The 26,841-nt window shown below is 37.5% G+C and overlaps 2 protein-coding genes across 6 annotated transcripts in view; one reads left to right on the top strand and one right to left on the bottom strand.

The window, feature by feature from the left end:
* RIMKLB (ribosomal modification protein rimK like family member B) overlaps positions 1 to 23,476 on the bottom strand; it is a 90,920-nt gene extending 67,444 nt beyond the window's left edge. Inside the window, exons 1-2 of one of the 5 annotated variants that reach the window (XM_007503625.3) lie at positions 23,211 to 23,476; positions 10,464 to 10,691 (exon numbers count right to left, since the gene is read on the bottom strand). In XM_007503625.3, the coding sequence (XP_007503687.1) occupies positions 10,464 to 10,638 (175 nt within the window). In that variant the 5' untranslated portion in view covers positions 10,639 to 10,691; positions 23,211 to 23,476. Of the gene's footprint in view, positions 1 to 10,463; positions 10,692 to 11,690; positions 11,780 to 13,491; positions 14,329 to 23,037; positions 23,157 to 23,210 lie in introns of those variants that run through there. The other 4 variants (XM_007503627.3, XM_007503626.3, XM_001368108.3 and 1 more) reach the window with 4 other exon arrangements.
* A 361-nt stretch (positions 23,477 to 23,837) lies between these two features.
* MFAP5 (microfibril associated protein 5) overlaps positions 23,838 to 26,841 on the top strand; it is a 104,197-nt gene continuing 101,193 nt past the window's right edge. The window contains exon 1 of the mRNA XM_056799277.1: positions 23,838 to 23,968. The gene's annotated coding sequence lies outside the window, so the exon portion shown is untranslated. The remainder of the gene's footprint in view (positions 23,969 to 26,841) is intronic.

Raw genomic sequence — 26,841 nt, 5'->3', positions numbered from 1 at the left:
AGGAGTGACATTCTTAAAGGGACCACACCCTTACCTTTAATTTTCACACAGACTTTAACCCCTAGCCAGTATCTCCATATACTGATTAAAATCAGAATTATAAGTAATTTAACAAATAAAAGACATACATAATAAATAAATAAAAACAGATGCTACAATACATGAAAATTTTCTGGCTTTTGAACAATTAGGAACCTTAAAGGTTTCAGAATCCCTCCTATTTCTTATGTTCTTAGGTAATTTTATTTTTCTATTCCTAAATATTGTGACAAGAAATGCTACCATACAAAAAAATTAAAGCTGAAATTCAGGTAGGCATGCAATTGGACAATTTCAAATACTTCTTACATGGTCAAATGGCAAATACTGACCCCATACAAAACAGGTCTGATTTTTACAAGCCTGTTCCTGAACCACTAAGAGGAAAATTCTTCCCCTGAAAGAGATGGAAGACCCCTCTCCTATATCTCAGCTGCAGAACTACCTCTATCGTGCTCTGCAACCCTTGGCTGATCTTACTTCTTCTGATCCTTCTCCTGAAATCCCATCTTCTCCTGTTCCTTTTCCCATCCCAAGACCAATTCCAGCCTTGAGGAAATCTCATCCTTCTAACAAAAGTGTTCCTCCCCAAGCTGACTCACCATTACCTAATTCAAAAGGTTTTTTTCCCTTAAGGGAAGTGCCCGAAATAGGACGCAATGGGGATGTGGTGACCCTCAGTTTAAAGATTTCTTTGCTCCTTTCTAGCCACAATGTGCAGTGCCTGACGTATAGTAGATTTTCTGTAAATTTATTGATCGAATGCCCAATAAACATCTTAAACTCATTGTGTCCAAAGTGGAACTCATTTTTCCTCCTAAACTCTCTCCCTTTCCCTATTACTATAGAGAGCAACAACATCTTCCCAGACTTATTGGCTCCATACCTATTGAGTCATCCTTGATTCCTCAATATCCCTCAGTTCCCTATGCAAGCTGTGGCCAAGGCCTGTCAACCCCACCTTTGCAAATATCTCTGCAGAGGGGGGTCAGTGGGGGAGACACCCCTTTTACTCTTCTGACACAGTTACCACTTTAATATAGGCCATCTTCACCTCATGCCTGGATTATTGCAATAGCTGGATGCTGGGTCTGTCTCCCTCTCTTCTCCAATCCATCCTTCATTCAGCCATAAAGTGATTTTCCTAAAGTGCAGGTTGGATCATTCACCTCCCTACTTAATAAACTCCAGTGGCTTCCTATTGCTTCTAGGAACAAATACAAAATGCTCTGTTTGGCATTCAAAGCCCTTCATAATCTAGTCTCCTCTTACCTCTCCAGGCTTCTTACACCTTATTCTCCAACAAGTACTTGTCAATACAGTGACACTGACTTCTTGGCAATTTCTTGAACAAGACACTCTATCTCTCTCTGCTCCAGGCATTTTCTCTGGTTGTTTCCATGCCTAGAACAACATGCTCCCTCCTCTCCTCTTACTACTGATCTCCCTGGTTTGCTTTAAGTCCCAACTAAAATTTTACCTTTCTAATCCTTAATTCTGGTGCCTTGCCTCTTTTAATTACTTCCCATTTATCCTATCTATAGCTTATATGTTTTGTTTCTCACATTAGATTGTAAACTTCTTGAGAGCAGGTATTGACTTTTAGCTCTTTTTGTATCCCCAGCACTTAGCAGAGTGCCTGGCACATAATAAGTGCTTATTAAATGATTACTTGTTGATTGTTTACCTGAAAATGCAATTTGAAGGCATTAAAAAACTGCTAAATTTGAAATCAAGAAAAGCCTTCATTCAAATCCTGTTTCAGGCATCTATAAATTGTATAACCATGAAAAAGTGCTTTATTTTCTTAAGCCTGAATTACCAATCTATAAAATCAGAGTACTTATTGCACTGGGCTGTGATGAGGACAAAATAAGATAATATATGTAAAGTGCTTTGTAAAAATTCAAGTGCCATAAAACAGCTATTATTTTTATTATTACATTGTGAACATGATTATATTACTGCTCTTAAACAGGATCTATGTTACTATGTTATTGCTCAAACAGAATCTACCTCAAGAAAAAGCTCTTTTCAAATAATTTTTTATACTTTCTCCTCTCATGTCAATACAACTCTTTTCAACTTGACTATTTTCATGCTCTCTCCAAAGTAATCAATGATTTTTTAACTTAAAAAAAATTTTTTTTTGTTTTTATTATCACCTTCAATTGACTAATGTAACCTTTCTTCTCCCCTTCCAAACGGCCCATCTCTTATAAGAACTGAAAAGGAAAAAAAGAAACCCACAGAAAAAAAGCTGTTTAGCAAAATTAACCAATATAACCACCAATTTTTCTACACCCACATTCCCCCAACTTTGCTAGGAAAGAAAGGCAGGGCATTTTAGGTGGTGTAGCATATAGTAGATCAAGCCTAGAATCAAAAAGATGAGAGTTCATCTGATCTCAGACATTTACTAGCAATGTGACCCTGGGCAAGTCACTTACCTTCTGCCTGCCTCAATATCCTCATATTTAAAATAGGGATAATAATAGTACCTACCTCCCAGAATTGCTGTGGGGATCAAGATCATAATTTTAAAGCATTTAGCAGTATCTACTTGGTACATAGGAACAATTATATGTTAGTTATCTTTATTATTACTCTTATTATGGTGCATTTTCTCATTTCTTTTCTTTTGGTACAAAAGTTGGTCCTGGCTTTATTCAAGGGCCTGCATGGTCATCAATATAAAAATTCAAAAAGTCTTGTCAGCTTAATAACAATTTAAAGAAATTCCAAATGGAAATTCAGGGGGTGGTGGGCAGGGAGAAAGGTCCCAGTGAGCAGAGCAGCAGGTCCAGCTCCAACCCAAGTACTACTGTTGATAGGAGGTCTGGGGTAAGAGGGTGTGTAGCAATTGTCCTGGTGGGGAGTGATTGTATTGGTGGATAACCCCCACTTCTCACCCAAGTCAAAGGGTTTCACTTCTTCTGGAATGTGTTCTGTTTTTGTATCCTTCAAATCCTGTCTAGGAAGTCAGAAATGAAGGCCTCTGTAGATTTGTAGCAGGCAACCAATAGCTACTTGACTTGGGCAGTACAGGTGCTATCACTCTTTATGTCCAATATGTCCAAAAGCTCATCTCCATTTTTCTCCAGCTCAGGGATTTTTTCTTCCTGAGGGGTAGGGGAGGGAGAAGGGACTGACAGTCTTTGAGGTCAGTATCCAGTCTTCCAGGAGACAGCTGTGTGGCTCAGTGGATTGAGAGTCAGGCCCAGGGATGGGAGGTCCTGGATTCAAATCTGGCCTCAGATACATCCTAGCTGTGTGACCCTGGGCAAGTCACTTAACCCTCAGATTGCCTAGCCCTTATCATTCTGGCTTAGAACCAATACAACCAAAAATATTGGTCCTAAGACAGAAGGTAAGGGTTAAAAAAAAAATCTAGCCTTTCAGATTAAGTCACTTCTGGAGCTCCTTGAGGTCATATTTGACCATGATCTTGCCCTAGTGGCCCCACAGGGCCTTTGTCCTCTGACACCCATGACCCTGGGTTACATGGATATATACATGTGGGTTGCTGTGCATCTCCACTGCCCCTTGTCCAATTGCTAGAGCCACCACAGCTATTTCTGCATCTCCCTAGCTCCTAATTTCTTTAGGGTCCAAGTTTGGTCATTAAAATGATAATGTTTAGGGTTTTCTTGTTAGTCTTTCCCATTTATATTATTATAATCATTTTACATATGAAGAATTGATGCAAACAGGGTGAAGAGACTTACCCAAGGACACACACCAGTGTCTGAAGCCAGATCTGAACTCAGGAAGATGAGTCTTTTTGACTCTAGGTCCAGCACTCTATCTACTACATCATCTATTTGTGCATAAAGCAAAGTTAGGTAGCTTGGTGGGTAAAATGCTGGGCCTGGAGTCAGGAAGACCTGAGTTCAAATTTCGTTTCAGATACTTACTAGGTATATGATTTTGGACAAGTCACTTGTTTGCCTTAATCCACTGAAGAAAGAAATGACAAACCATTTCAGTATTTTTGCCAAGAAAACCTCATGCACAGTATTGGTGTGATATGGTTTATAGGGTAACAAAGAGTTGGATACAAAAACTGAAGAACAACAGCACGTGCAACACTTGGAAAAATGAGGCTATAAGAAGCTCCTCTCCTCCTATTCATTGCAAAACTATTGCCACTCAATCTCTACCAGGCTCTGAAAAGGTGGGGGCCTTTTTGCCTTGCCAAAGTCATCCACTCTACATGTGTCCTTAAAATTCCACACTCAGCATCTTCACTCATTCCCTCTTCTCTACCAGATTTCAAGGTTGGCTCCCTTCCCACTGCTTATATAAATGAGCTTCCCTCTTCATGTTTAAGAAGACTTCTCTAAATGCTATCATGTCTTCAAGCTACCATACTATATGTATTTCCTCAGATTTTCAGCCAAACTCCTAGAAAATTCCATTTCCTCCACTCATTAATTCTTCAATTCTTTGCAATCTGGCTTCTAACTTCATAACTCACCTAAAATGACTCTTTCCAAAATTACCAATCATCTCTTAAATGTCTTATTTGATGGGGCGTTCTCATCCATCTCAACCTATCCGCTGCATTGGACAAATGACCATCTTTTTCTGGAAACTCTTATCTGAACTTTAGTAACACTATCCTCTATACTACCTCCATACACTATACTTCATCAAATCTTAATCTTCTTTGATGAATTATCAAATATGTCATGCCTACTCCTAAGTTCCCTATATTAATGCACTGCAGAAACTGCTACTCCTCTTACTTGACCCTTTCTCCATGTATTCTATAATACTGGTGTTTGCTCATTTTCCTCTTTTTTCAACTGTTCATTCTTCATCTTGTTCACTAACTTAACTTCTTTCTCCTTATGCCAAGTATAAGAACATCTAAGTCAAGTCTTTCCTTGATCAGTATTAATGAGTCATTTAAGTCAGAAGATTTATTTGACAGATTTTTGTATGAGAAGGTTGCACAGGAGAGGGGAAAACAAAAAATTGTAAAGGAAATTCAAAAGCTTTAGAATTGTGAAGAAGCCCAAGGATTGAATTTGGAGAAATTTGGTAATATTTAGGAAAAACTGAAGCATTAGAGGTGAAGGAAGAGAAAAACTAGAGATGAAGGAGGAAATGGGGTAAAAGCTGACAAAAGAAAAGAGATTATCCTATAGGAAACAAAGAGAATGACTAGAAAAGAACCTGAAGGAGAAAGGGTTCAACTGAAATAGATGAAGGAAGAGAAGGCCTCAACCTGAAAACTAGGAAAGAAAAGTATCCTTAAAAAAAAAAAAATCAAATCAAGGAGATTCCAAAATAAAATTGGTAAGAGAAATCAGGCAGGTTTATAAACTAAAATAAAATGTTAGTAAGACAAGTGATGGGTGTGGCTATCAAGGTACTGGGTTGCAGGGCTGAAGAATGTATAGATAATTTGTTGTTGTAGTTATCCCCAGGGAGATACTAGGAAGACCAGGAAAAGGTATGACATTGAATCCAGCAAGTAGGGAAAGCACTGTAACCTGCTTAGAATATTACAATACTTTGATTTCTGACTGCCAAGTGAATCTTATCAATGCTTAAAAGATTAGTTTCTCTCCTAGAAGAGAAAGTAAAGGTGATAAAGGAACATGTCCTGATTTCCAAATTATCTTGAAAATGAAGGATTTATATAAAAGAAGACTTGGGGTAAAAAAGAAAAAAGATTCAAAAAAAAGACAAGAATCTTGACCTCTGTCAAGAGAATAAAGGGTAGAAGGTCACAAAAGGAGAAAGATGAGAAGAATCATTGAATCTAATCAATCAACAAATATCTACTATATATCAGGCACTGTGCTAAGTATAAGGAGAAAAATTAAAACAAAAAATAAAATGATCATTGCCTTTAAGGAGCTTATACTCTACTAGGGGAGAAAATATGTACTATATATAAGTACATACAAAATATATACAAGGTAACTGCAGAAAGGGGCATGAGATAGTTGTGAAGATCATCAAAGTTTTCATGTAAAGGGGACTAGAACTTTGTTTAGAAGGAAACAAGGTATTTACTCTGAAGGTACAGTTAAGGAGGAATGGCATCACTGGTACAGGGAATAGCCAGTGTAAATCCTAGAAATGAAATATGGAGTAAAGAAGAGCAAAAAGATTACTATGAACGAGCCACATAGGACAGAAAGAAGAGTAACATATAAGAAGCTTGGAAAGGTAGATTAGGGCTGTGTTTGAAAGGATACAAAAATCTAAAGAAGTTTTTATTTGACCATAAAAACTTTTTCTGGATGTTCACTATGAAAAAGAGAAGAGATACTGACCCGAGGGGGATAGCAAGGTTTTAATGAGGGTTTCCCCCCCTTTTTTCTAAGCCTTTACCACTTTCTGTCTTAGAATTGGTTCCAAGACAAAGAGCAGTAAGGGCAAAGCAATTGGGGTTAAGTGATTTGCCTGTGTGACCACACAGCTAGGAAGTGTCTGAGGCCAGATATGAACCCAGGAACTCATTCCCAGGCCTGGTACAATATCCACTGAGTCACCTAGCTGTTCCTTAAGGGTTTCTTAAAGACAGTGGAGAAATGGGCATATTTGTAGGCAATGGGAAAGAACCATGAGATGAGGAAAAATAGAAAGAAGGGATGATATTATGGGGACAATTTGCTGAAGACAGAATCACATTTTAGCAAAGATGTTGATAAACTGGAAAGTATCTAGAGATGATAAATCAAGACAGTGGAGGATGATAAGATTGAATGTTTAAGGATCAAAGAAATTGGGGAAAAAGCAATGATATGGGAGGGACATAAACAGACAATTTCAAATATCTTAATGTCTATTTTGCAGAACAGGAAATAGATTTGTTTTAGGGAGGCTAGGACTGTCTAGAATCAATAGGAAGATCAAAAAAAGAAAACTAAGGTTAATTGCTTATAAAGAGACAACAAAGGAATCCTCACAATTATTATGGCATGAATACTTCTCTACAAAGTAAAGAAGCATTAGAGAATACCAAATAACACCACAAAAATTTTAATTGATTATATTCCAAGGGAGAAAAAACAATTGGTTACTTGTGCAAATCATTTCTGAATCAGTTGTAAGTATACAGTTTGAACCCTGTATCTGAGAAAATATTAAAACTAATACCTAATCAGAATAAAATTGAGAAAAAGGTACTGTTTATAATTGAGATAAATCCATTCTGACCTATATAAACAATAGGTGAATGCCAAAAAACAAGGTAAACAGATTTTAAAATATTGACACAGATAATAACTGTTTCCTAAGGAAATTTTATCCAACATAGATGAATCACCACAAAAAGGAGACCAAAAGAATCAAGAAACCACTTCAGTCAGCAAATATTTACCCTCCTTGCCAAAGGATGGAGACTAAGAGCAATAATGATTTAGAATATAAACTTATTTGTCAAATGAATTAAACATAATAGGTCTCACTATTAAAAAAATGTTTCTCTCTTTCACAAATCACAGTTAAGAGATAAAACACAATTTTGATTATACAAAATTTAAAAGCTTTCACAGAAAGAATGAAACTGGATAAATATAAATGGGGTGGGAGGTAGTAAGAATCTTTGCATCAAATATCCAAAATCTGTAGAGGTAACAGACAAATAAAAAGGACTATATTATTTTTCAGGTAATTAGTAAAAGGACATAAAAACATGAATCATTTTAAAATGAAGACAAGCAGGGGAAGCTGGGTATCTAAGTGGTTTGAGAGCCAGGCCTAGAGACGGGAGGTCCTAGGTTCAAATCTGGCCTCAGACACTTCCTCGCTGGATGACCCTGGGCAAATCACTTAACTCCCATTGCCTAGCCCTTAGTGATCTTCTATTTTGTACATAGTATTGGTTCTAAGACAGAAGGTAAGGTTTAAAAAAAAAAAAAGAAGAAATGCAGGAAGTGCTAGATGGCTAAGTGGATATAGAGTGCCATGTCTGGGATCTGGAGGATCTTGGTTCAAATATGGCCTCAAACACTTCCTAGTGGTGGGACCCTGAGCAAGTCATTTGACACCAATTGCCTAGTCCTTATGATTCTCTTTCTGCTTTGAAACCAATTCTTATTTCGATTCTAAGAAAGAAGGATTTAAAAGAAATAAATATAAGTAAATAAAAGACATGCAAACCATTAACAACCCATTAGAGGAAAATAAGCTCCAAATTACTAATAAGAATGATTACCATTCTTAGTATAATTTGGTGCACTATTATATGGTATGTACTATAGCATAATATATGCATTAATATACAGTAAAGACAGAAATAGTAAATGTTGGGAGCAAATATAAAGGATGAGTGAATTCATGAATATACTATTATTGGAGCTACTAGTCCAATTAAAAAAAAATCCTTACCTTCTTGTCTTAGTATCAGTTCTAAGAAGAGTAGCAAGTAGGTAATTGGGATTAAGTCACATACTCAGGGTCCCACAGCTAGAAGTATCTGAGGCCAGATTTGAACCAGTGCTGTTGACTATAGATCTGGCACTCTATTCCTGGTGCTAATCTTCTAATCTCTTTGGAAAACAATCTGAATTTTTTTTTTAGCGAATAAACTGCTTATGTTCTTTAATCCTAAATCCTCATATGTGAGTTTTATATCCCAAGGAAGTAATTCACTCAAAATTCTTACATATGCAAAAATACTTATAATCAGCATTATTTGTAATAACAAGAAGCTGGAAACCAATAATGTGTTTATCAATTTGGAAATGGTCAAACAAATTGTGTTATATAAATGTAATAGGTTATTTTGCCAAAAGAGATGAGAAATACAAAGAGAAAAAGCTGAATGAAATAGCAAAATACATGACAGCAAAATGGAGCAAATAAAAGACAACCCTAAAAACCAGAAGTCAGGTCAAATAAAATTTATCAATGTGAGTTCCAAATGACTGGATTTAAAATAAATTACCTTTTGTTTTTTTCTTAAAGGTAAATTATAAAGGTAGTAATTCTGTTAATCACAATTGTTAAGAGTAGATGATTTTGTTTAAATTTTTCTGATAGTAAAACACAAGGGTACTGTTTATTGAGATGTAATCAATATTAAAATATATCAATAAAAATATTTAAAGAACTAGCTTTAAATCTTATAAGGAAAAGCATACTTTATAAAACAGTGAGAATAAAGGTTTTTTAAAACGTTAGAGAAAGCTTGCTAATATACTGCAAGAAATCTTAGATAATTTTGCTATATGAATAAAAGGCACTTTGTTAAAAAAGGCCCAGTAAAGTTGTTCTTTGCCACATCATATTAATGCTTTTCATAATTAACACATAATAAGCACAGTGGGATCTTGCATTCTTGAGATCTTTTAATTCATCATGAAACAATAACGGACTTATTCCACTGCTGAATATATCTTGTGGAAGGTAATTGCAAAGGTCTTTTGATAATATTGAACTTTCCATGGAAGCAAAGTCTATCCTTTTAATACCAATATCAGTGAATCATATAATACAACAGCCCCCAAAGAAAATACCTGTTTAAAAAGTATTCTCAAAAATAGAAAAAAATGGTAATTTCCACATTATTAATTCTCTATAGTGTTTCTCTTCCCATTTTACAGAAGTGAGAATTGAATCATGACTCCCCACTGTGAATCTAAAGTCATAAATCAAATAAGTGGCTTGGAAGATAAAATCTTAAGTCTCCTAAAAATCTTCATCTAATGTCTTAGTCACTAAACTAAGAAAAGTTTTGTGAAAGTCAATCAGAAATTCCAGATCCATCCACAATCCCTCCTAACTCAAGTGAAATCCTCCAAGTTAGCAAAAAGGCCAAAGAGGAAGTCACATATCTGTAAAGTAGAGATTCAAACTCTACTGCTAAGAATTAGCTTAAGTGATGAGATTAAAAGTGTGAAATCTGTTCCAAACACTTTCTCCTTACATAGAACAAAGATAAAGATGATCCTGTAAGACATGCTTATGAGTCAACTCAAGGATTCCTAATTTTTACTCATGAGAAACAAATGTGACCAAATTAAAATATTGATATTGTCACACATGCATACATAAGCGGATTCTATCCAACCCTGGAACTATTATGATAATTTTGTTAAAAGGAAATCATTAGACTCCCTGCAAAATATTCACTGTAGGAAAAGTCAGCAGAAATGAAAAGAAACTAGGATGTTACTTTAGATTTCCCTCTGAAATTATCAGATTATTTTAAGGGCTTTATATAATTTTGCCATATCCATTAAACAGATTTTCACTAATTTCTAATTGACTAAAAGAGGCCTATTTCAAAGGTTGAGAGATTTAACCATTAGGGGAATTGAAAGTTTTTTGTTTTCTTTTTTAAAAAGTTTTCTAGTCACATCTACTATTTGAAACTGTTAAAGGATCCTTAGACTTTCTCCACAAAAAAGGAATAAAATCCTATCACACTTCCTTCCCTTAAGCATAATTCTTACCCAAATTCCCTTGCTCCACTGTTAACACAACTTCATCCATCACCACAGCTCTAAAGTCCAGTTCCTCCTCACAACATTTGGCCTTTAGAGCTCGCAGTATCTCCTGCTGAGGGTAGTCTTCTCTGATTCGACGATCTGTCAAGAACCACAATCTGGCAGCAACAGAGCTACACATCTTGATTTGGTCTTCCTCCTTCTGAATTATTTTATCTTTAATTTATGTGCTACCTAGAGGAAGAGAAAAACATAAAAATTAAGAACTTTGATGGAAGTTTCTCTTTATACATACAAATATAGTGTTTTGATGATCACAGTTATACAAATAGTTAAGAAAATTTTTCTATCATCAGAAAGATGAGAAATATTAATATCAGCTGGTAATGTCTCCTTAAATAGAATTACTACGTTTTTATTTAGGACTGGGAGTCCTATATCAAGGTAAAAAACAGAGGGTTAACTGACAAAAAAAAGAAATACCTCATCCTCAGGGGTTGGAGAAAGGCAAGAAGATGTGAAAAGGTTTTAAGATCTAGATATGATGAAATGAGAGAACTCACATAGTTGTACTTTTCCCACTCAAGAAAAAGGGAAAATCTTTTAATGATAATGAAGGGACAATGATAAGAGGCTCAAGAAAAAAGGTTTGGAAAAAATTACTAAAGGGATGTCAATCAAGAAAGAATAAAAGGGTTGGTGTAGAAGAGTCAGATCAAATAACATGAATTTGTACTAGACTTGGTTGGCATAGTTATAACTTCCTCTTGGCTCAGAAAAAACAGAAAAGGCAAATGGTGGGGATGAACTAAGGATAAAGATTTACAAGAAATAAGTGACAGAAGTGTATGATGAACTAACAAAGGAAATGAAGCAGTAGTCAAGATAAATAGTAGTAATAATAGTAAAAGCAAAGTTAGAAAATCAAAAGGAGAATGTTTGCTAAATTGAATTGAGAAATTCTGGCTAATATGATTGCCTAAAGAGAAGTGGACTGCCTAGATACCACATGCCTATAATAAAAATCTGCAACTTGTACTTGACCAAATTATGATGATATTGAAATTTAATGAAAAATTGTAGTGACTTCTTCCACTCCGGGACTACAAAAAAAGTCAGCCATAAACCCAAAGGGTAATGGGAAAGCCAGCAGGCTCCCGATAAAAGACAAGATAGAGATATATGAAGCTTGTAAAGGTCTGTGTTTGAAGGTAGGAAGAGTGGAGGGCTCACCTGAGGAATTCCAAAGTAGCCAGAAACCCAGAGAGGGGACTTGAAAGCTATCAGGAATGACAACCACCACTATAGCAGCAACACTCTGACCAGGATATTCCGGGTACTCAGAGTTCCAAGATCCCCAGTGCTCTGTCCTGAGATGTCATAGAGGGTCTTAAAGAACCACTCTGGACCTCAGAAGTCTAAGTTGGACTTACTCCAGAAACTGAATAAGAGCACAGAAACCCAAATTTCTATGAATAAAGGTGGACTAACCATTTCATCCCAAAGAGCAGCAGGGGATGGTGTCTAGCCCTGGTACAATGCCCCAATTCAGGAACTAAAGCTGGAGAGATGACTTTAACCAGTAGAATAAAAATTATTCTCTAGTGCTACCCAATAATTCAGTTTAGGAGAAAGTAATTTTATAATAACTGCAAGCAAAGACAAAAAGGAAAATAATTTGCTATAAACTAAATAAATATCCAAGAAGAATGAAGAGATAATAGTGAAATATAAGCTCTGAAAGTAAAAGGAGAAAAGAAAATGATAAACCTTATCTAGAACATGAAATCTCTGAAAACTAGAATGGGCTAAAGAGAAATCAATACTCTGAGACAGCAAGAAATATTGGGACAAAATCAAAATTATGAAAAAAGAAAAAGAAGACACTGCCCTGAAAGAGAGGTCAAGAAGAGGTCAGTTTCCTCACCTATAAAATGAGGAGTTTGAACAAGACATCTTTGAGGTCTCTTCTAGGTCTAAATCTATGATTTTAAGATCAATAATGCTTTGAAGAAATCTTTGCACTCACTCCCTCTCACCTTCCTACTATAATCATCCTTACTTCTGAGGGGAAAAGACCTCATCCAATCCCAGGGAGAGCACAAAAGACTCGTAAGTGTTGAAAGAAAGAGACTACACATCAATGGGTTATGGGTAATTTAGAGGCCTAGCGATTGGCAGTAAGTATGGCTTCACCAAGGATATCACAGAAAAATAGCCAAATGATTGACTAAGACTAAGTTTACTGAGGAAAAATGAGCAAACATTAAAAAACAAAAACAAAAACAAAAGCAAAACCATCTTAGTGAACAAGTAAGTACTTTATAACAAAGGAAAATGAATCAATTTCCTGGAGAGGGTGAAAATAGTATAATAAATTCTGTGAAGTCACTTGAAATGGAAAAAGAACAATTCCCAAGAACTTCTAGAATGGTTAAGAACAATCAAAGAAATTAGAGAAAATATAAAAGGTAGAGTTCTAAGGGAAGATATCAGCAAGTCTAACTTGATGGACACCAAAGAAGTTAGAACAAGACAGATGCCCTCTATATCAATAGATTATCTGTGAGAGTGCAGTGGGGATGGTGTGAAGAAAAGCTTGACACTTCTGACTGCTGTATTTCAAATTTTATTATAAAGCAGTAGTCATCAAAACTATTTGGTACTGATTAAAAGGTAAATAAATGGAACAAGCTGAATAAGCAAGAAACAAACAAAATTTATCAAAAATTGTAACTTAGTATTAAATAATATACAAAATATCAATTAAAAGTGGGTGTCTCTGGTCAAGTCATTTGCTCTTCCAGGAGAGTCAAGTTTCCTCGAATAGAAAAAAGAGATCTTATTCCACCTTTATATTTAGATGATATGCCTCTCTTTTTGACAAGAACTGCTGGGAATTGGAAAGTACTTTGGCAGAAATAAGGATTAGTCCTACATCTTAATATGCCATAGTAGATTTAAATGGGTATGTGACAACCTGAATATAAAAATTCACACCATAAAATATTTAGGAGAGAACAAAATCAGGTACCTTTCAACAATTCTGGCTAAGGGGAGAATTAATTGCCAAAAGCAATGGCTTTTTCTCAGTCCTCATCCTTCATGACCTCTCTGCAGTATGTATTTGGCACTGTTGACTACCCTCTCCTCTTGGATACCCTCTCCTCTCTGAGTTTTTGTGATACTGCTCTTTCTTGGCTCTCTTCCTACCTGTCTCACCGTTCCTTTGCTGGATCATCATTCATATCCCACCCCCTAACTGTGGATGTACTGGGATGTCTCTGTCCTGGGCTCACTTCTCTCTATACACTCTCTTAGTGACCTCATTGGTTGCCATGGATTCAATTACTATCTCTACACAGATGACTCACAGAACTATATATCCAAGTCTAGTCTTTCTCCTGAGCTCCAGCCCCACCATCCCCCAAAAGTCTATTGGTTATTTAAAACTGGACATCTCATAGACATCTCAAATTCAACATGTTCAAAACAGAACCAATCATTTTCTTGCCAAAATCCATCCCTTGCGAAATTCCCCACTGTGGTCAAGGGCAATACCATCCTTACATCTTAAGTCATTCTTAAATATTTAACCTACATTACAAAAGCATAACAATTATTTTTTGCAACCATCTCTTTTCCTAAACCTACATAGCCACCACCATAGTTCAGACCTTTATCACCTCTGGCAATAACATTCTAATTGGTTAGTCTGCCTTAAGTTTCTGCCCTCTCCAAAGCTGACAGTCATATCCCACAGCAGGTCTGATCTTGTTACTCCTGCTTAATAAACTCCAGTGTCTCCCTATTGTGTCTCTTTACAAATACATATGCCTCTATCTGATGTTTAAAGTCTTTCAGAATCTGGCATCAGCTAATCTTTCTAGCTTTATCTTGAATTATGTTCTTCAAAAAATCTATAGTCTAGATAAATTGGCCTTTTTGCTGTTGTTACAAGGGAATCACTTTAAAAGACTGATATATATTAATTTAAGGTCGCCAAGGAATTCAGCTATGTAATTCCTAAATGAAAAACTCAAGTCAGCCGTCAGCCTTTTTTGGAGTTTAATTACAATAGGAGCAAGAAAGGAATTAGAGATAGAGAGAGAGAAAAAGGGAGAGAAGGGAATAGGGCTTAAATACCCCTTCTGTTTAGGCTGGGCCAAAAGGCCCAAGCCCTTAGATAGCTGGGGCAAAGAAAAGAGATCAGTCCCTATCACTCACGTGACCAAATTGGAGAAACAGTCTCAGAGGCCCCCACCTTCAGCTTCCTTCAGCGCAAGCTTCTCCGAGTCCACCGCAATCACCCCGACCAAACTCCTCCACCCCTCCTCCAGTCTCCAGACCCTCCTATCTTTAAGGAAAACCATCCAAGTTCCTCCTCTCAGTTCTCCCATCTACCAATCACTGTTCATCAATTTCCCTGTGCCAATGGAGGCTCTAGCTTAACCCAGGACCGCCCAGAGGTTTCTGGCTTTTGCACATGTCTGTTGAAGGTCATATTTTCAAATGATTAAATCTTTGATCTAGGCTGCAGCCCTTACTCAATCCTGTTAGGACTGAATAGGGTGGAGATTTATTCCAAGTATCTCCATTGTATCAATTCTAAAATCAATCATGATTCAAAGAAATTCCTGTTCTATGCTTAAGCATAGGTCAAAGTCCTTTCCATTGTTCAGCAAAAGGTTTCTGTCCTAAAGTAATCTGAAGAAGGGAAGAGAAGGAACCTCCCATGCCAATGGGGTTCCCATTCCAATAGACTATCAGTAAGAAATTTTCCAAGTATGAAATATCCCAATGGTGAAATTTCCAACATTTATAAGTCTAAGGAATTTTGAGGTTTACACTGTACCTCAAATAAATTCTATCACCGCTCTCTGTGCCTTTGAACTTTCACTATACCTGTAATATATTCTCCTTACCTCTACCCATTAAAATCTTTAGTTCCCAGGGGTAGCTAGGTGGCTCTGTGGATTGAGAGCTAAGCCCAAAGATGAGAAGTCCTGGGTTCAAATCTGGTCTGACACTTCCTAGCTGCGTGACACCTGGACAAGTTACTTAACCCCCACTTCTAGCTCTTAGCATTCTTCTGCCTTGAATCAATATGACAGAATTGGTAAGAAGATACAAGTTTAAAAAAAAAATCCTTAGCTCCCTTCAAATGCAACCTCCTACATGAAATCTTTCCTCTTCTTTCCAACAGCTAGTACTTTGCCCTCTAGAAGGTACTTCATATAATTTTGTAAATATATATCTCCATTAAACTGTAAGCTTCTTGAAGGCAGGTACTATTTTTGCTTTCCTTTGTATTCCCTACACTTAGCAAGGAACCTGATATGATAGGCACTAAGATGCTTGCCAAGTAAAAGAATGAATTAATGAATGAAAAAGTATTTGTTTTAATATCTGCCAAACACAAGCTCTGGGAATACAAATACAAAAACAAAGACAGAACATTGTTGGATCCAAAATATCCACATTTGTAACAATATTCACTGAGACAGAGCATGATCCATCAACTTATTAGGGATTTCAATGAAACTTAATCAATTGGGTCCAAGACTCCCCTCCTGCTTAAGGACTCCTATCCAAGGTTATCAAAAATAGAATGTGGTAGTACTCATCTTCAGATGGGAGGGACCACACTCTATGATTAACTAAGAGACATGTATATCAGTCATAACCATTTTGTCAGCAGGTCTTTTCACAGGTCATCAATTACTAATAACCTGTCATAAGACTTTCCACAGGTCATAAGACCCTGTCAACAAGATTTGGGCCTTCTACAAGGCCATCCAGTTCTCTCAGCAAGGGTTCATCAACAACATTCTGGGATTCAAGAGAACTGTGACAAGGTCCTTAAGAAGCTATAGTGTTAAAGGTCACTAAGGAGTAAAGATAATAATTCATAGGTATGAGTAGTATTGCTAAGGCATATGAACCTTATTTCAAGCATCATATTTAGGAGTGGGAGGTAGTGCTAATACAGAGACACAAGCTAGGAGAAATTCTTACAAGTCTAACAGTATGAATCTAATAGATTAAGTACAATGAATATAGCCATTGATACATGTAAGTATCACCAATACATACATGATGGGTTGATTTTAACCTACATTATAACCTTATTTTTACAGCATTAGCCAACATAACTATCTCAAACAATCCTATTCTGCTTAACTCACTATAATAATTACTGATACTCACTAAATCACAATGAACTAAGTAAATACTGATTAATTTGAGTAAGGGTATCATAATTATTTTCACACTATTTCCTTAATGATTACTTTCAAATAAGAGAGAGACCACAAATATGGGAGAGTGGTGGTCAGTAAGGGACACTTTGATCTGAAGAGTTACAATCTGGATTGTTAGAGGGGCCATGGACCAGTAAAGTCTGATAAACCTCTCTACTAGAAGCAACAGGATGGTTGATTGGATCATGATTCTAAAAGTGAAGGGGATGGGGGGGTAGAAGAAAGGGGAACTTCTTAGGCAGAAATTCAAGATGAAAAATAACTACAATAACTATTTTTATATTAATATATATTATGCAAGAAAAGCAACTAAATTATTCACATCCTTTGACCTAACAATACCACTACTGGGAATATAACCCAAGGAAATCAAACATGAAAAAAAAGATTTTATACATACCAAAATCTTCACAGAATCACTTCAATAGGGAGTAAGAAATGACAAATTGAGGACTTGAAGAACTCTGAGAAACACAATAAGAGCTGTATGGACTGATGCAGAAGGAAATTAAGTAGAAACAAAAGAATATTTTTAACACTCCCATCTTGGTAAAGAGGTAGAGAACTAGTAGGTTAGAATATGGTATGTATTTGTCAGATGGCAGTCATTATATTGAATGTTACTTATTACTTAATAATTTTTCTTTCTCACAAGTTCAATCCGGAGGGGTTTATGTGTATCTCAAAATTTTTTTGAGGCCAGTGTGAAATAATTGGGATGCATGTACAAAAAGCATCAATAAAATACTTTTTAAAAAGATTTCTCACCTTAAGATACAGATGTAGGCCCAGGTTCACAACAGGAGGCCAAGGTAGAAAACAGGAAGATAAAGATAACATCAAAGGAAAGCCAGATCAAAGAAAACTTGACACCAAGGCTTACAAGTTCCAACAAGTAGAGAAATGAGATTTTTGCAACAGCAGTCTTAGAAAAAAATTTTAAGACAAATTTTTTCTTTTAATATTTTCATTGTTACTATAACTAATGACTTTCACGTAAAGAATATTTTATATTTAAGAATATCAAGACACTTTAGGAAATACTGATTAACATTAATCCTCCTCTTTTTTGTAATTAATAGTTGCTTTTTACAATATACTCCCTTCACAATACAACCCATTAACCCCTAGTAAGATTAATAAATACTTGAGCTTCATATAGAAGTCAAGCAGCATTTTCAGTCAAAAGCTACTCACAGAAAGAGAAGACTAAGAATGTAAGACAACTAACTCTCAAAGTAGTCTGAAGTACAAAAACAAGGGAAAAATTAAATATAATGTAAGTTTTTAAATGTATTTTTATTTTTACTCTCCCAGAGCCTAGGAGTCTTTCACATGGTCGACTTTTGATAAATTATTATTATAAGGAATTGTTAAATGGACTAAGGACATAAAAATATTATGGACAAATAACTCTTACTCATTCCCATTTGAGAAATAAACAGGTAATTTTCCCAAACAAACAAAAAAATAGGTAGAATTGCACACAACTAAGACAAAGTTTCTGCCTCTAAAACCTGACTGAAATTTAAGATGTTTTCAACTACTTAGTGGGAAACGTTTGGTACAAAGAAACTGTTTCTCTACTATATGGCAAAGTTTGAAACATGCTCCTAGAGTTGTTAATACCTAACAAACTGGAAGTGCTCAATAAACATTACTCTGTACATGGAAGATGTCTGGCCTTGCCCTTTAAGCTGGTGCCCCAGGTTTTATAGAATACTGCTAACCTAATCATATGTCAAAGGAATAAGCTGACAACTAAGGACCAGGAAGCACAAGGGAAGAAATCCAAGACTGTTATGGGCAAATGAACAATTTGGCAAGATACAGTCTGGCTTTCCAATAAAGCATCAAGGTCTGAAATGCTGCCAAAAGCAAAACACCAGTGTAATAAGAACACATGTAGTTTGATCTGCTATAGCAACTCCCACATTCCTATTTTCAATTCAATTCTACAAACCTCTATTAGAAATCTACTATGCTCAGAGAACTTTTTTTTAAAACAACATATTAAATCTAATACTAGTTCCTTTTATCCTTTCATCTTAGTACCTAGGATAATATACATACAGGTTCATAAGCATAAAATTTACTATTATACACATTTGAAGGGTTATAGTATTTAACGATCCTAACAAATCTTTAATAGAAAAATTACAAGAAAGGCAGTATGGTTTGATGGATGAAAAGTCAACTTCATAATTAGAAAGACCTAAACTCAAGACCTGCCTCTGAAACAAGCCAGCTATGTGACACTGGGCAAATCATCTTAACCACTCGGTGGTCCAGACCACTGTCTCTAAGACTACAAACTTGCTGACAAGTTGTTATTCTCAATTGGTAAAAAGAGTTTCCTAACCTGTAGTTCCAGAGACTAATGAAATCATAATTCTAAACTCATAATACATAAGGGCAATACACTAAACTCTGGGGAAACAAAGGCAAATTACAAAGGCCATGCTCTCAAAAAGCTTATGTTTGGAAGCAGGTGCATAAAAAGATGTACACAACTAAGGAAATACAAAGTATATAAAAGTAATTTCCATAACTTAGGGGAAATCAGAAAAGGATCCTTTAAGAAGTAGCACCTGAGTTGTGCCTTGTAGATAATATCTTAATAACTACTTTGAAGATAATATTGCTTGCATAAAATAAATGAGCATATATTTATTACTTGGGGAGGATAACCTTAGGAATGAAACTGAGGGGGGGCTAAATACAGAGGATAGAAAGATATTGGCGATTTTGCAAAGATGGTAATTTTGGGTTAAAAACAGTATTTTTGTCAACATGCCTAGAACATTTTCTGGAAGAACAGTACTGTTTGCTACTAAACATATATTTCAACAGATCTTTGTAATATGAACAATAGTCTATGACAATATGGTACTTAACTCACACTAGAACAAGTTACTTCAGAATGGGGTAGAATTCTCCAACTTTAGGTGATAAAAGCTACAGGGTAAAAGGATCAGTTAAGAAGGAAGCTGCTGAATTAATTATAAGTACTTATCTTTTTAAAAAACGGTTATTCCAAATTTTTGAACAGAGGCAAATAATGTGTCTCCTTAAAATTTATATATGGCTTTGCCAATTATCAGTGATACCAAAGGGCTTGGTGTTTTTTCTTTTGGTCCTTATTTCTTCTTTTTTTAAGATCGGAAGAAGGTAAGTCAAATGGCAATCATAAAGAATGAAGGATATAAACAGCCATAATAATTCTGGTAAGAGGAAAAAATATATAGAAACAGGTTCTGAGCAGACCTAGCTGATGCTATGACCCATAAATAAGGTTCAAGTGGGACAAAAGTCATTGCAAAATATGTTTATAAAAGGGGCAGATGGATGACTCAGCGGATCGAGGGCCAGGCCCAGAGATGGGAGGTCCTAGGTTCAAATCTTGCTTCAGATTACTCCCTAACTGTGCGACCCTGGGCAAGTTTCACTTAGCCCCCATTACCTAGCCCTTACCACTCTTCTGCCTTGGAATCAAAACACAATATTGAGTCTAAGACGGAAGATAAGGTTTAAAAAAAATGTGCAAAAAATAACAGTAGTAATAGTTGTTAGACCTGAAATCAATTTTTCCCTCTGCCCTCCAAATATATATAATATGTGCCTAGTCACATAAAGTTTATGAACACAAAGCTTTTTGTGTGATATATTTATGATGTCCTGTATTCTTTCATAACTATTTTAGTAAGAAAAAATTTGCAAAAATTACAAAATAGACTTCTAATCTTAAAATTCAGTAAACAATCTGTTTATTTTTAAAAAGTCACAACTTCTATAAGCTCTATGATCTCTTCTAACTATCCTATGACTTTCAGCACCTTCAGAAAGAAGTAAATTTGGCTGTTTTAATGTACTGGGTAAAGGCTATATATAGATTAAAATCTAGTTCAAATCTGGCCTCAGAGGCTTCCTAGCTGTGTGACCCTGGTTAAGTCACTTAACCCCATTTGCCTAGCCTTTGCCCTTGAGTCTTAAAGAGTTGTGACTCAGACACAAAGTAATGATTAAAAAACCAAACCCTATTCTTTGTACTCTAGTTCACTATTTAAGACAATACTGTACTTCAATTGTTTCTATTCTCCTCAGATCAGATTTCTAATGTGTAATACAATATGAATTTCAGGACCTGTCTTTTAGCATTCTGACAATTTTTCAAAATTCTATGTAAAATGACGTGCTATATACATAGCAAATTCTCATAACTAAAGTTTCCCCAAAAGAATTATCTTAAAACATAAGAGATCTTCCTTACTTTAAGCTTGATTCCCTCTTATTCTTCACATGATGTATTCAGAAGTTCTACCTCCACCTATTTTCACAGATTAGATCTTTATGCTTGATCCCTAGGGGCAAATGATACAATCTACTTCCAGCTTCCCAAACAGTGTGACAACCCTCTGTTCTGTTCCATTCTGTTCCCCTCCCCCACTGCTTTCTTGTATGCAAGTCTTTCTGTCTTTCAGCCCAGGGGGGAGGGGAAATATTTAGATGAATGAATCTAGTGATTTAGCCCAGCAGCAAGTTCCAGAGGGATGGGAGCTGGAGAAAAAGAGAATAGAGAGAATTTTAAAAGCTCATTATTTCTAAGAGTACCAGAATACTTGGTGTTTTACTCTGGGTGTTCATTCTACTAGGGAAAAGATGATGACCAGCTTTATATCTTTCTATACAATGAGACTGTGAAGATATGGAAAATTTGAGTCCCCTCTGGAAAGAAAAAAAAAAGATGATTCAAAGAACAAAAAAAAGGGATGGCGTCTTCATGTTCACACTGAAGTTCTCACAGAGGTAAGTAACCCAGGGAAGGCACTGTCCACTTAGAAATTAAAATGGGTGGATGCTTGCCCTGCACCCCACAACCTAGTAGTTACAGGCTCAGCTCCTCCCTTCCTGCAGGGAGAAAGGCAGAAAGAGAAATGAGGCTCTAGTAGACTGTATGCACATTTGTGTGTGATTGACTAAGCAGTTCCCCTACTTGGCCCTTTCTTCAGAATCGAACTGCCCCCACACATAACAGGGAGGTACCTAATGGGGATGCAAAAAGGATGAGAAAAAGAGAAACAAAGAAAGATAAAAACATCAACAGCCATATTGCTAGATCAACAACTCCATCAAAGAAAGAATATTATTTACTGAACTAATCAAAGTAGAAAGCAAAAAACACATCCATGACCCCCCCCCCCCACTGGACTAGTTATCTTCCATTTAATACACTGAAGTAGCACGAATTAAAGATCAAGAAAATGGTGTAAAGTATGTCTATTTATTATTTTAATTGCAGATTTACAAACTGATGTGACATACAAAGAGATACCACAGATTTAGATATCAAGGTGAAAAGTACCTCAAAGTCTAGTACAGCTACTTCTTAATTTTGTAGATGATAAAACTGAGGCCCACTGTGCTTAAGTGTACTACTTAAGAATGACTTTTAAGTCATATCTGAATGTAAGAGAAGGCCTTTAAGCGTCTTAAAGTCATGACAAAAGAAAATATATGGCATTACATTGTGTCAGTAAAATTTTAATTATAAAATGTATCCTTTAAGTCAGCTTTCACAATAAAAATCTAACAGAAACATAAGAAAGTAATTCAGGCCTCCAAATAAGAAAAATCCTGTCAAAAGATCAACTCCACCAAAGTGGGAATACTTTGTGGAATTAGGAGAGAATGCAGAGGAATTCACATCAAAGTTATAATCACAGCAGGAAGAGTATCATATCCCCAAAGATACTATTACAAAGGAAAAATAATCTTATTTGTATTCACATACACAAATGGAAAAAAAAAATCGAGTAGACCATACCAATCCATTTTATATACGAGCAAAGGGAACTAATTTACAGAAAACAAAACAGAACAACAACAACAACAAAAAAACCTGAGTATTTTCCTAACACTACTTCTGTTTCCAAGAGGGAGAATGAAGAAGAGGGTCTAAGTGCTATTGGTAGACTATGTCAAAATCCAACAAGGGTTAGGTTCATCGATAGACAAGGAAATACGCTCTAAAAGACATGTACATGGTGGAAAGCATGGGGTCTGGAAGAAATAACTGCAGGGAGCCCAGCACAATTTCAGAATCCCTCGGTCACACTTTATAAAAAGAATTTGTTCGAGGGGTACAGAACAGTTGAGAATGGTCCACCATTGGGCAGGGGTGGGAGTACTAAATCCACATTTCCCCTTACCGCGTTACCACACCCCCCTACAAATACAGGAAGGGATGACGACCCATCGCCTTTCCCACTCAAGGTTACCACTCGGCTCCCTCTTTATCAGACACGGGTGTATCAAACCTCATTACATGTGCCCACGAACATAGGGGGTCAACATCTTCTCCCCCACCCTTTCATTCACTGGGGCGATCAGTTGTCTGCTCGAGCTCTCCCTCTCCCTTACACACCTTTGGGGGCGGGGGCGGGGGCGGCGGTGGGGGGTGGGGTGGGATAGGGTGGCGGGGATCACCCACCTGGCTCGGGCAGCTCCTCCCTCCCTTCCCAGCCAGCGGGGGCCGGGCCGGGGCCGGGCCTGGGGGGTCACCACACCGCGAGGGGCGCGGACGATCGGGCAGGCAGTATGTCGGGAAAGGGAAGGGGAAAGGGAAGGGAAGTAGGAGGGTAGGGAACTGAAGGGAAGAAGGAGGGGGATCTTGGGATGCTGGACGCAGTGGGAGCCGCCTCCTTCTCCTCCTCCTCCTCCTCCTCCTCCTCCTCCTCCTCCTCCCGCAACGGCGGCTCCGGCAGCCAGAGTCCCCGGCCCTCTCACACACACACTCTGGCGCTGCGCGCGCGCTCTCGCTCACACACACACACACACACACACACAGACACACACGGTCTTGTTCACACACGAGGTCCCTTACAGTCCCCCTCCCCCTTTCACACACACCGTCTCTAGCACGTTCTTTCACTCACATACGAACCCCTCCCCCTTTCACACACGGTCCCTCCCCTTTTCACACACGCGCGTTCTTCTCACAGTCTACAAGCCCTCCTCCCCGTCACTCCGCCACAGCGCGCACACGCGCGCGCACACACTTACATACATACATACATACACACATACAGAGGCGCGCGCGCAGCCCTGCTCACACACGGAGCTCGCGACGCCAGCGGAGACCGCCCCGTAGCCTCCAAAGATCGAGGCCTGCTCGGCAGTGAGCTCGAGAGCCGAGCCTTTTCGCGCACCGCACGCGTGAGGGGGAGACGTGAGGGGGCTTGCGGAAAGGTCAGAGGCGGCGGGAGAACAAGCAAACTGAACTGAGGAGGACAGGAGGGGGGTGATGCGGCTACGATGGCTTCTGCGCTCTCGAGACCCCTCCTTCCGGTCTCTGCGCGCCAGTCGTCGAGCCCTCCGCGCGTCACCCCCCCCCCCCCTCCACTCCGCAGCAGAGTAGGGAAGGAGCGCGCGCCCCTGGAGGGAGAGAATGGGAGCTCGAGAGTTCCCCGAGTGCGAGCTTCTTCCTCCGCCCCTTAAACCGTTCCTCTCTAGAAAGACGACGAGGGGAGGGGGGAGGGGGAAAAGACACTGGGGGCTTCTCTCCTTTTCCTACCGCTCCCACCCCCTCAGCCATCCAGCCATCCCTCTGTCCCTCACAGACACAAAGCTCTGCCCTCTGATTACCCCACTGTCCCGGACCATCTCCACGTACTCCTCCACGATACTCTGAGCATCTCCTATAGAATTGCTTACCGACCCCCTACCTCCCCTCCATCTTTATCCCTAAGCAGAAAGTATGACATCATGATTCTGCCCACTAGAAAAAGAGGATTTGGGGGTTAGCTACTCGACGTGGTAGGAAGGCTGGACCAGGAGTTTGGAAAGATCTGGGTTCTAATTCCAACTCCCGTTTACTGGCAAGTTTCTTAAAGCTCAATGGCCCTCCCTGAGTTTCCTTGTATAAGCTAGAAAGCTTGACTAGGGAGGCTCAACCGCTTCAGGTTCAAATCCAGCCTCCCAAGTTTACTCCTTTTGTAAATTTGACCTAGTGACTCCATCCCTCAGTGCCCCGGGCAACTCAAGTTTGAGTTCTTTATACTCCAGTTCCCTCCCACTGATAAAATGATAAGCCTGGACAAAATGCTCCTGTTTTTAATGCTGCAATATCTCAAGCAAGTATAGTTCTTGACCATGTTTAAAGAAACCACCTTAAAAATAATCTAGACCAAAAAAATGCTTATTATCTAAAAAGTACAATGAATTATAGCATACTCATGATAATTAGTTCAGTTTTAAGTAAAAGGGGTAACAGTAATGATCTCCTAAAGAAGAGGTTTCCTTCCTCTTCAGGTTTTAGAAGTTTATTGTAGATTTTCAGAAAAAGTTCCCAGTCCAGCCAAAATCATTATGAACCTCTATTTAGGAGAATGTTTTAACATTTAGGCAGAAACTAGGCTTTCTCCCTACCTCTACATTTATATCTATTTCTAGTAAATTCCTGGCTTCTTTGTAGTTAAAGCAAAATTCAGTTTACTGTAAACATTTGGATAACAAAACAGCAAACCATATAGTGTCCCTGGATAGACAAGATTACCCAGGAAAAGTTGGGGAAAAGACGGAAACCTTTTTCTTGTGATTTATCTCATTCAGGGTTTTCTGATTGAGAAGCTTGTACAAGTCAGTAATCCTCTTCTATATCTCCCTTTTCAACTCAGTCCTCCCACTTTCAAAGGTGTGCTTAAACCTCAGGCTTGTTCCACTATGCTTCTAATGTTTAGAATCCCTATCTGGTTTTGAATTAGTTTACTTTTAGAACCTATCCCACCCTAATGCCATGGTTTTGATTTAAAGTCAGATTGAATCAAAGTTTTCATGCCCAACAAAGGTAAATTACTTTTAAAGTAGATAGGATAAAAAATTTTATTTATGCTTAGATGGAAGCTTAGCTTTCCAGGAGATTTTAATTTCAGGTTATTAAATTCTTTCTTAAATTTGTTTTTGTCAGTTAAGCACTTATGAAGCTTTTACGTTTAGTATTTCTTTTCGGTATGGGAATAAATTATCTATTCCTTACCTGAATTCATGATGTGCATTGGATATCTCATACTTCTTTTGGGGAACATAAATCATAACCTAAGCATAAGTAAACATTTTTTTTTCAGGCTCCCAGAGTAGGATTTAATGAGCTCTCTTCTCATTAGAGAACAAGCTCCCTCAGAATTAAACATGTTCCAGATAACCTATATAGTACCAAAGCAATAGATCCCTTTAGTGAAGCAAGGAGTAGGGTTAGCATCTTAAAGTATATGGGCTAAATAGTGAATCTTGAAGGTTAGAAATAAAAAGAGAAGAGGCAGCTAGGTAGCACTGTGGAATCTGGAGGACCTGGATTCAAATTTGACCACAGATACATCCTAATTGTATGACTAGGCAAGTCATTTAACTCCCATTGCTTAGCCCTTACCACTCTTCTGCCTTAGAATTGATACTTAGTATATATTCTGAGATAGAAGGTAAGGATTAAAAAGAAATAATTATAAATATATAGAGAGAGAATAAAAATAAATACAATGTAGATAAACACAAGGTAGTTAGTGTTGAGGGACACTAGCATTTGGGGGTATCAAGAAAGACTTCATGTAGAAGGTAATGTTTCTGTTGTGTCTTGAAGGAAGAAAGTGATTCTATGAAATGGATTTGTGGAGAAAGTACATTTAAAGTACAAGGGAAGGCCAGGGTCAATGCAAGGAAATGGGGGATGCAGTAGCCTGTGTAAAAAAAATCCAAAAGTACAAATTTGCTATATTGCTGAGTGTGTGTGTGTGTGGGGGGGTAATATACAACAAAGCAGTTAGATAGGTTGGGCCCAGGTTGTAAAGAGCTTTAAAAAGCTAAATGGAAGAGTTTATATTTTTTAGGCTGTATATAGCCACTGGAGTTTATTGAGCAGGGTAATGACATGGTGAGATCTACATATAAAAAATATCACTACCATAGCTAGGGCTAAAGTAGGGAGAGAAGAAACTAATCAGATAATTATAATCCCAGATAAAAGATAACAAGGACCTGAACTAAAGTGGAAGATGTACAAGTAGAAGAAAAGGGTCAGATATAAGTGACATGGAAGTAGAAAGAGCACGATTTGTCAGCTGATAGGATAC

This window comes from Monodelphis domestica, chromosome 5 (assembly GCF_027887165.1).
Source record: "Monodelphis domestica isolate mMonDom1 chromosome 5, mMonDom1.pri, whole genome shotgun sequence".
Lineage (NCBI taxonomy): Eukaryota > Metazoa > Chordata > Mammalia > Didelphimorphia > Didelphidae > Monodelphis > Monodelphis domestica.
Note: the sequence above shows the minus strand (reverse complement) of the source record. Positions and strands in the feature narration are given on the sequence as shown.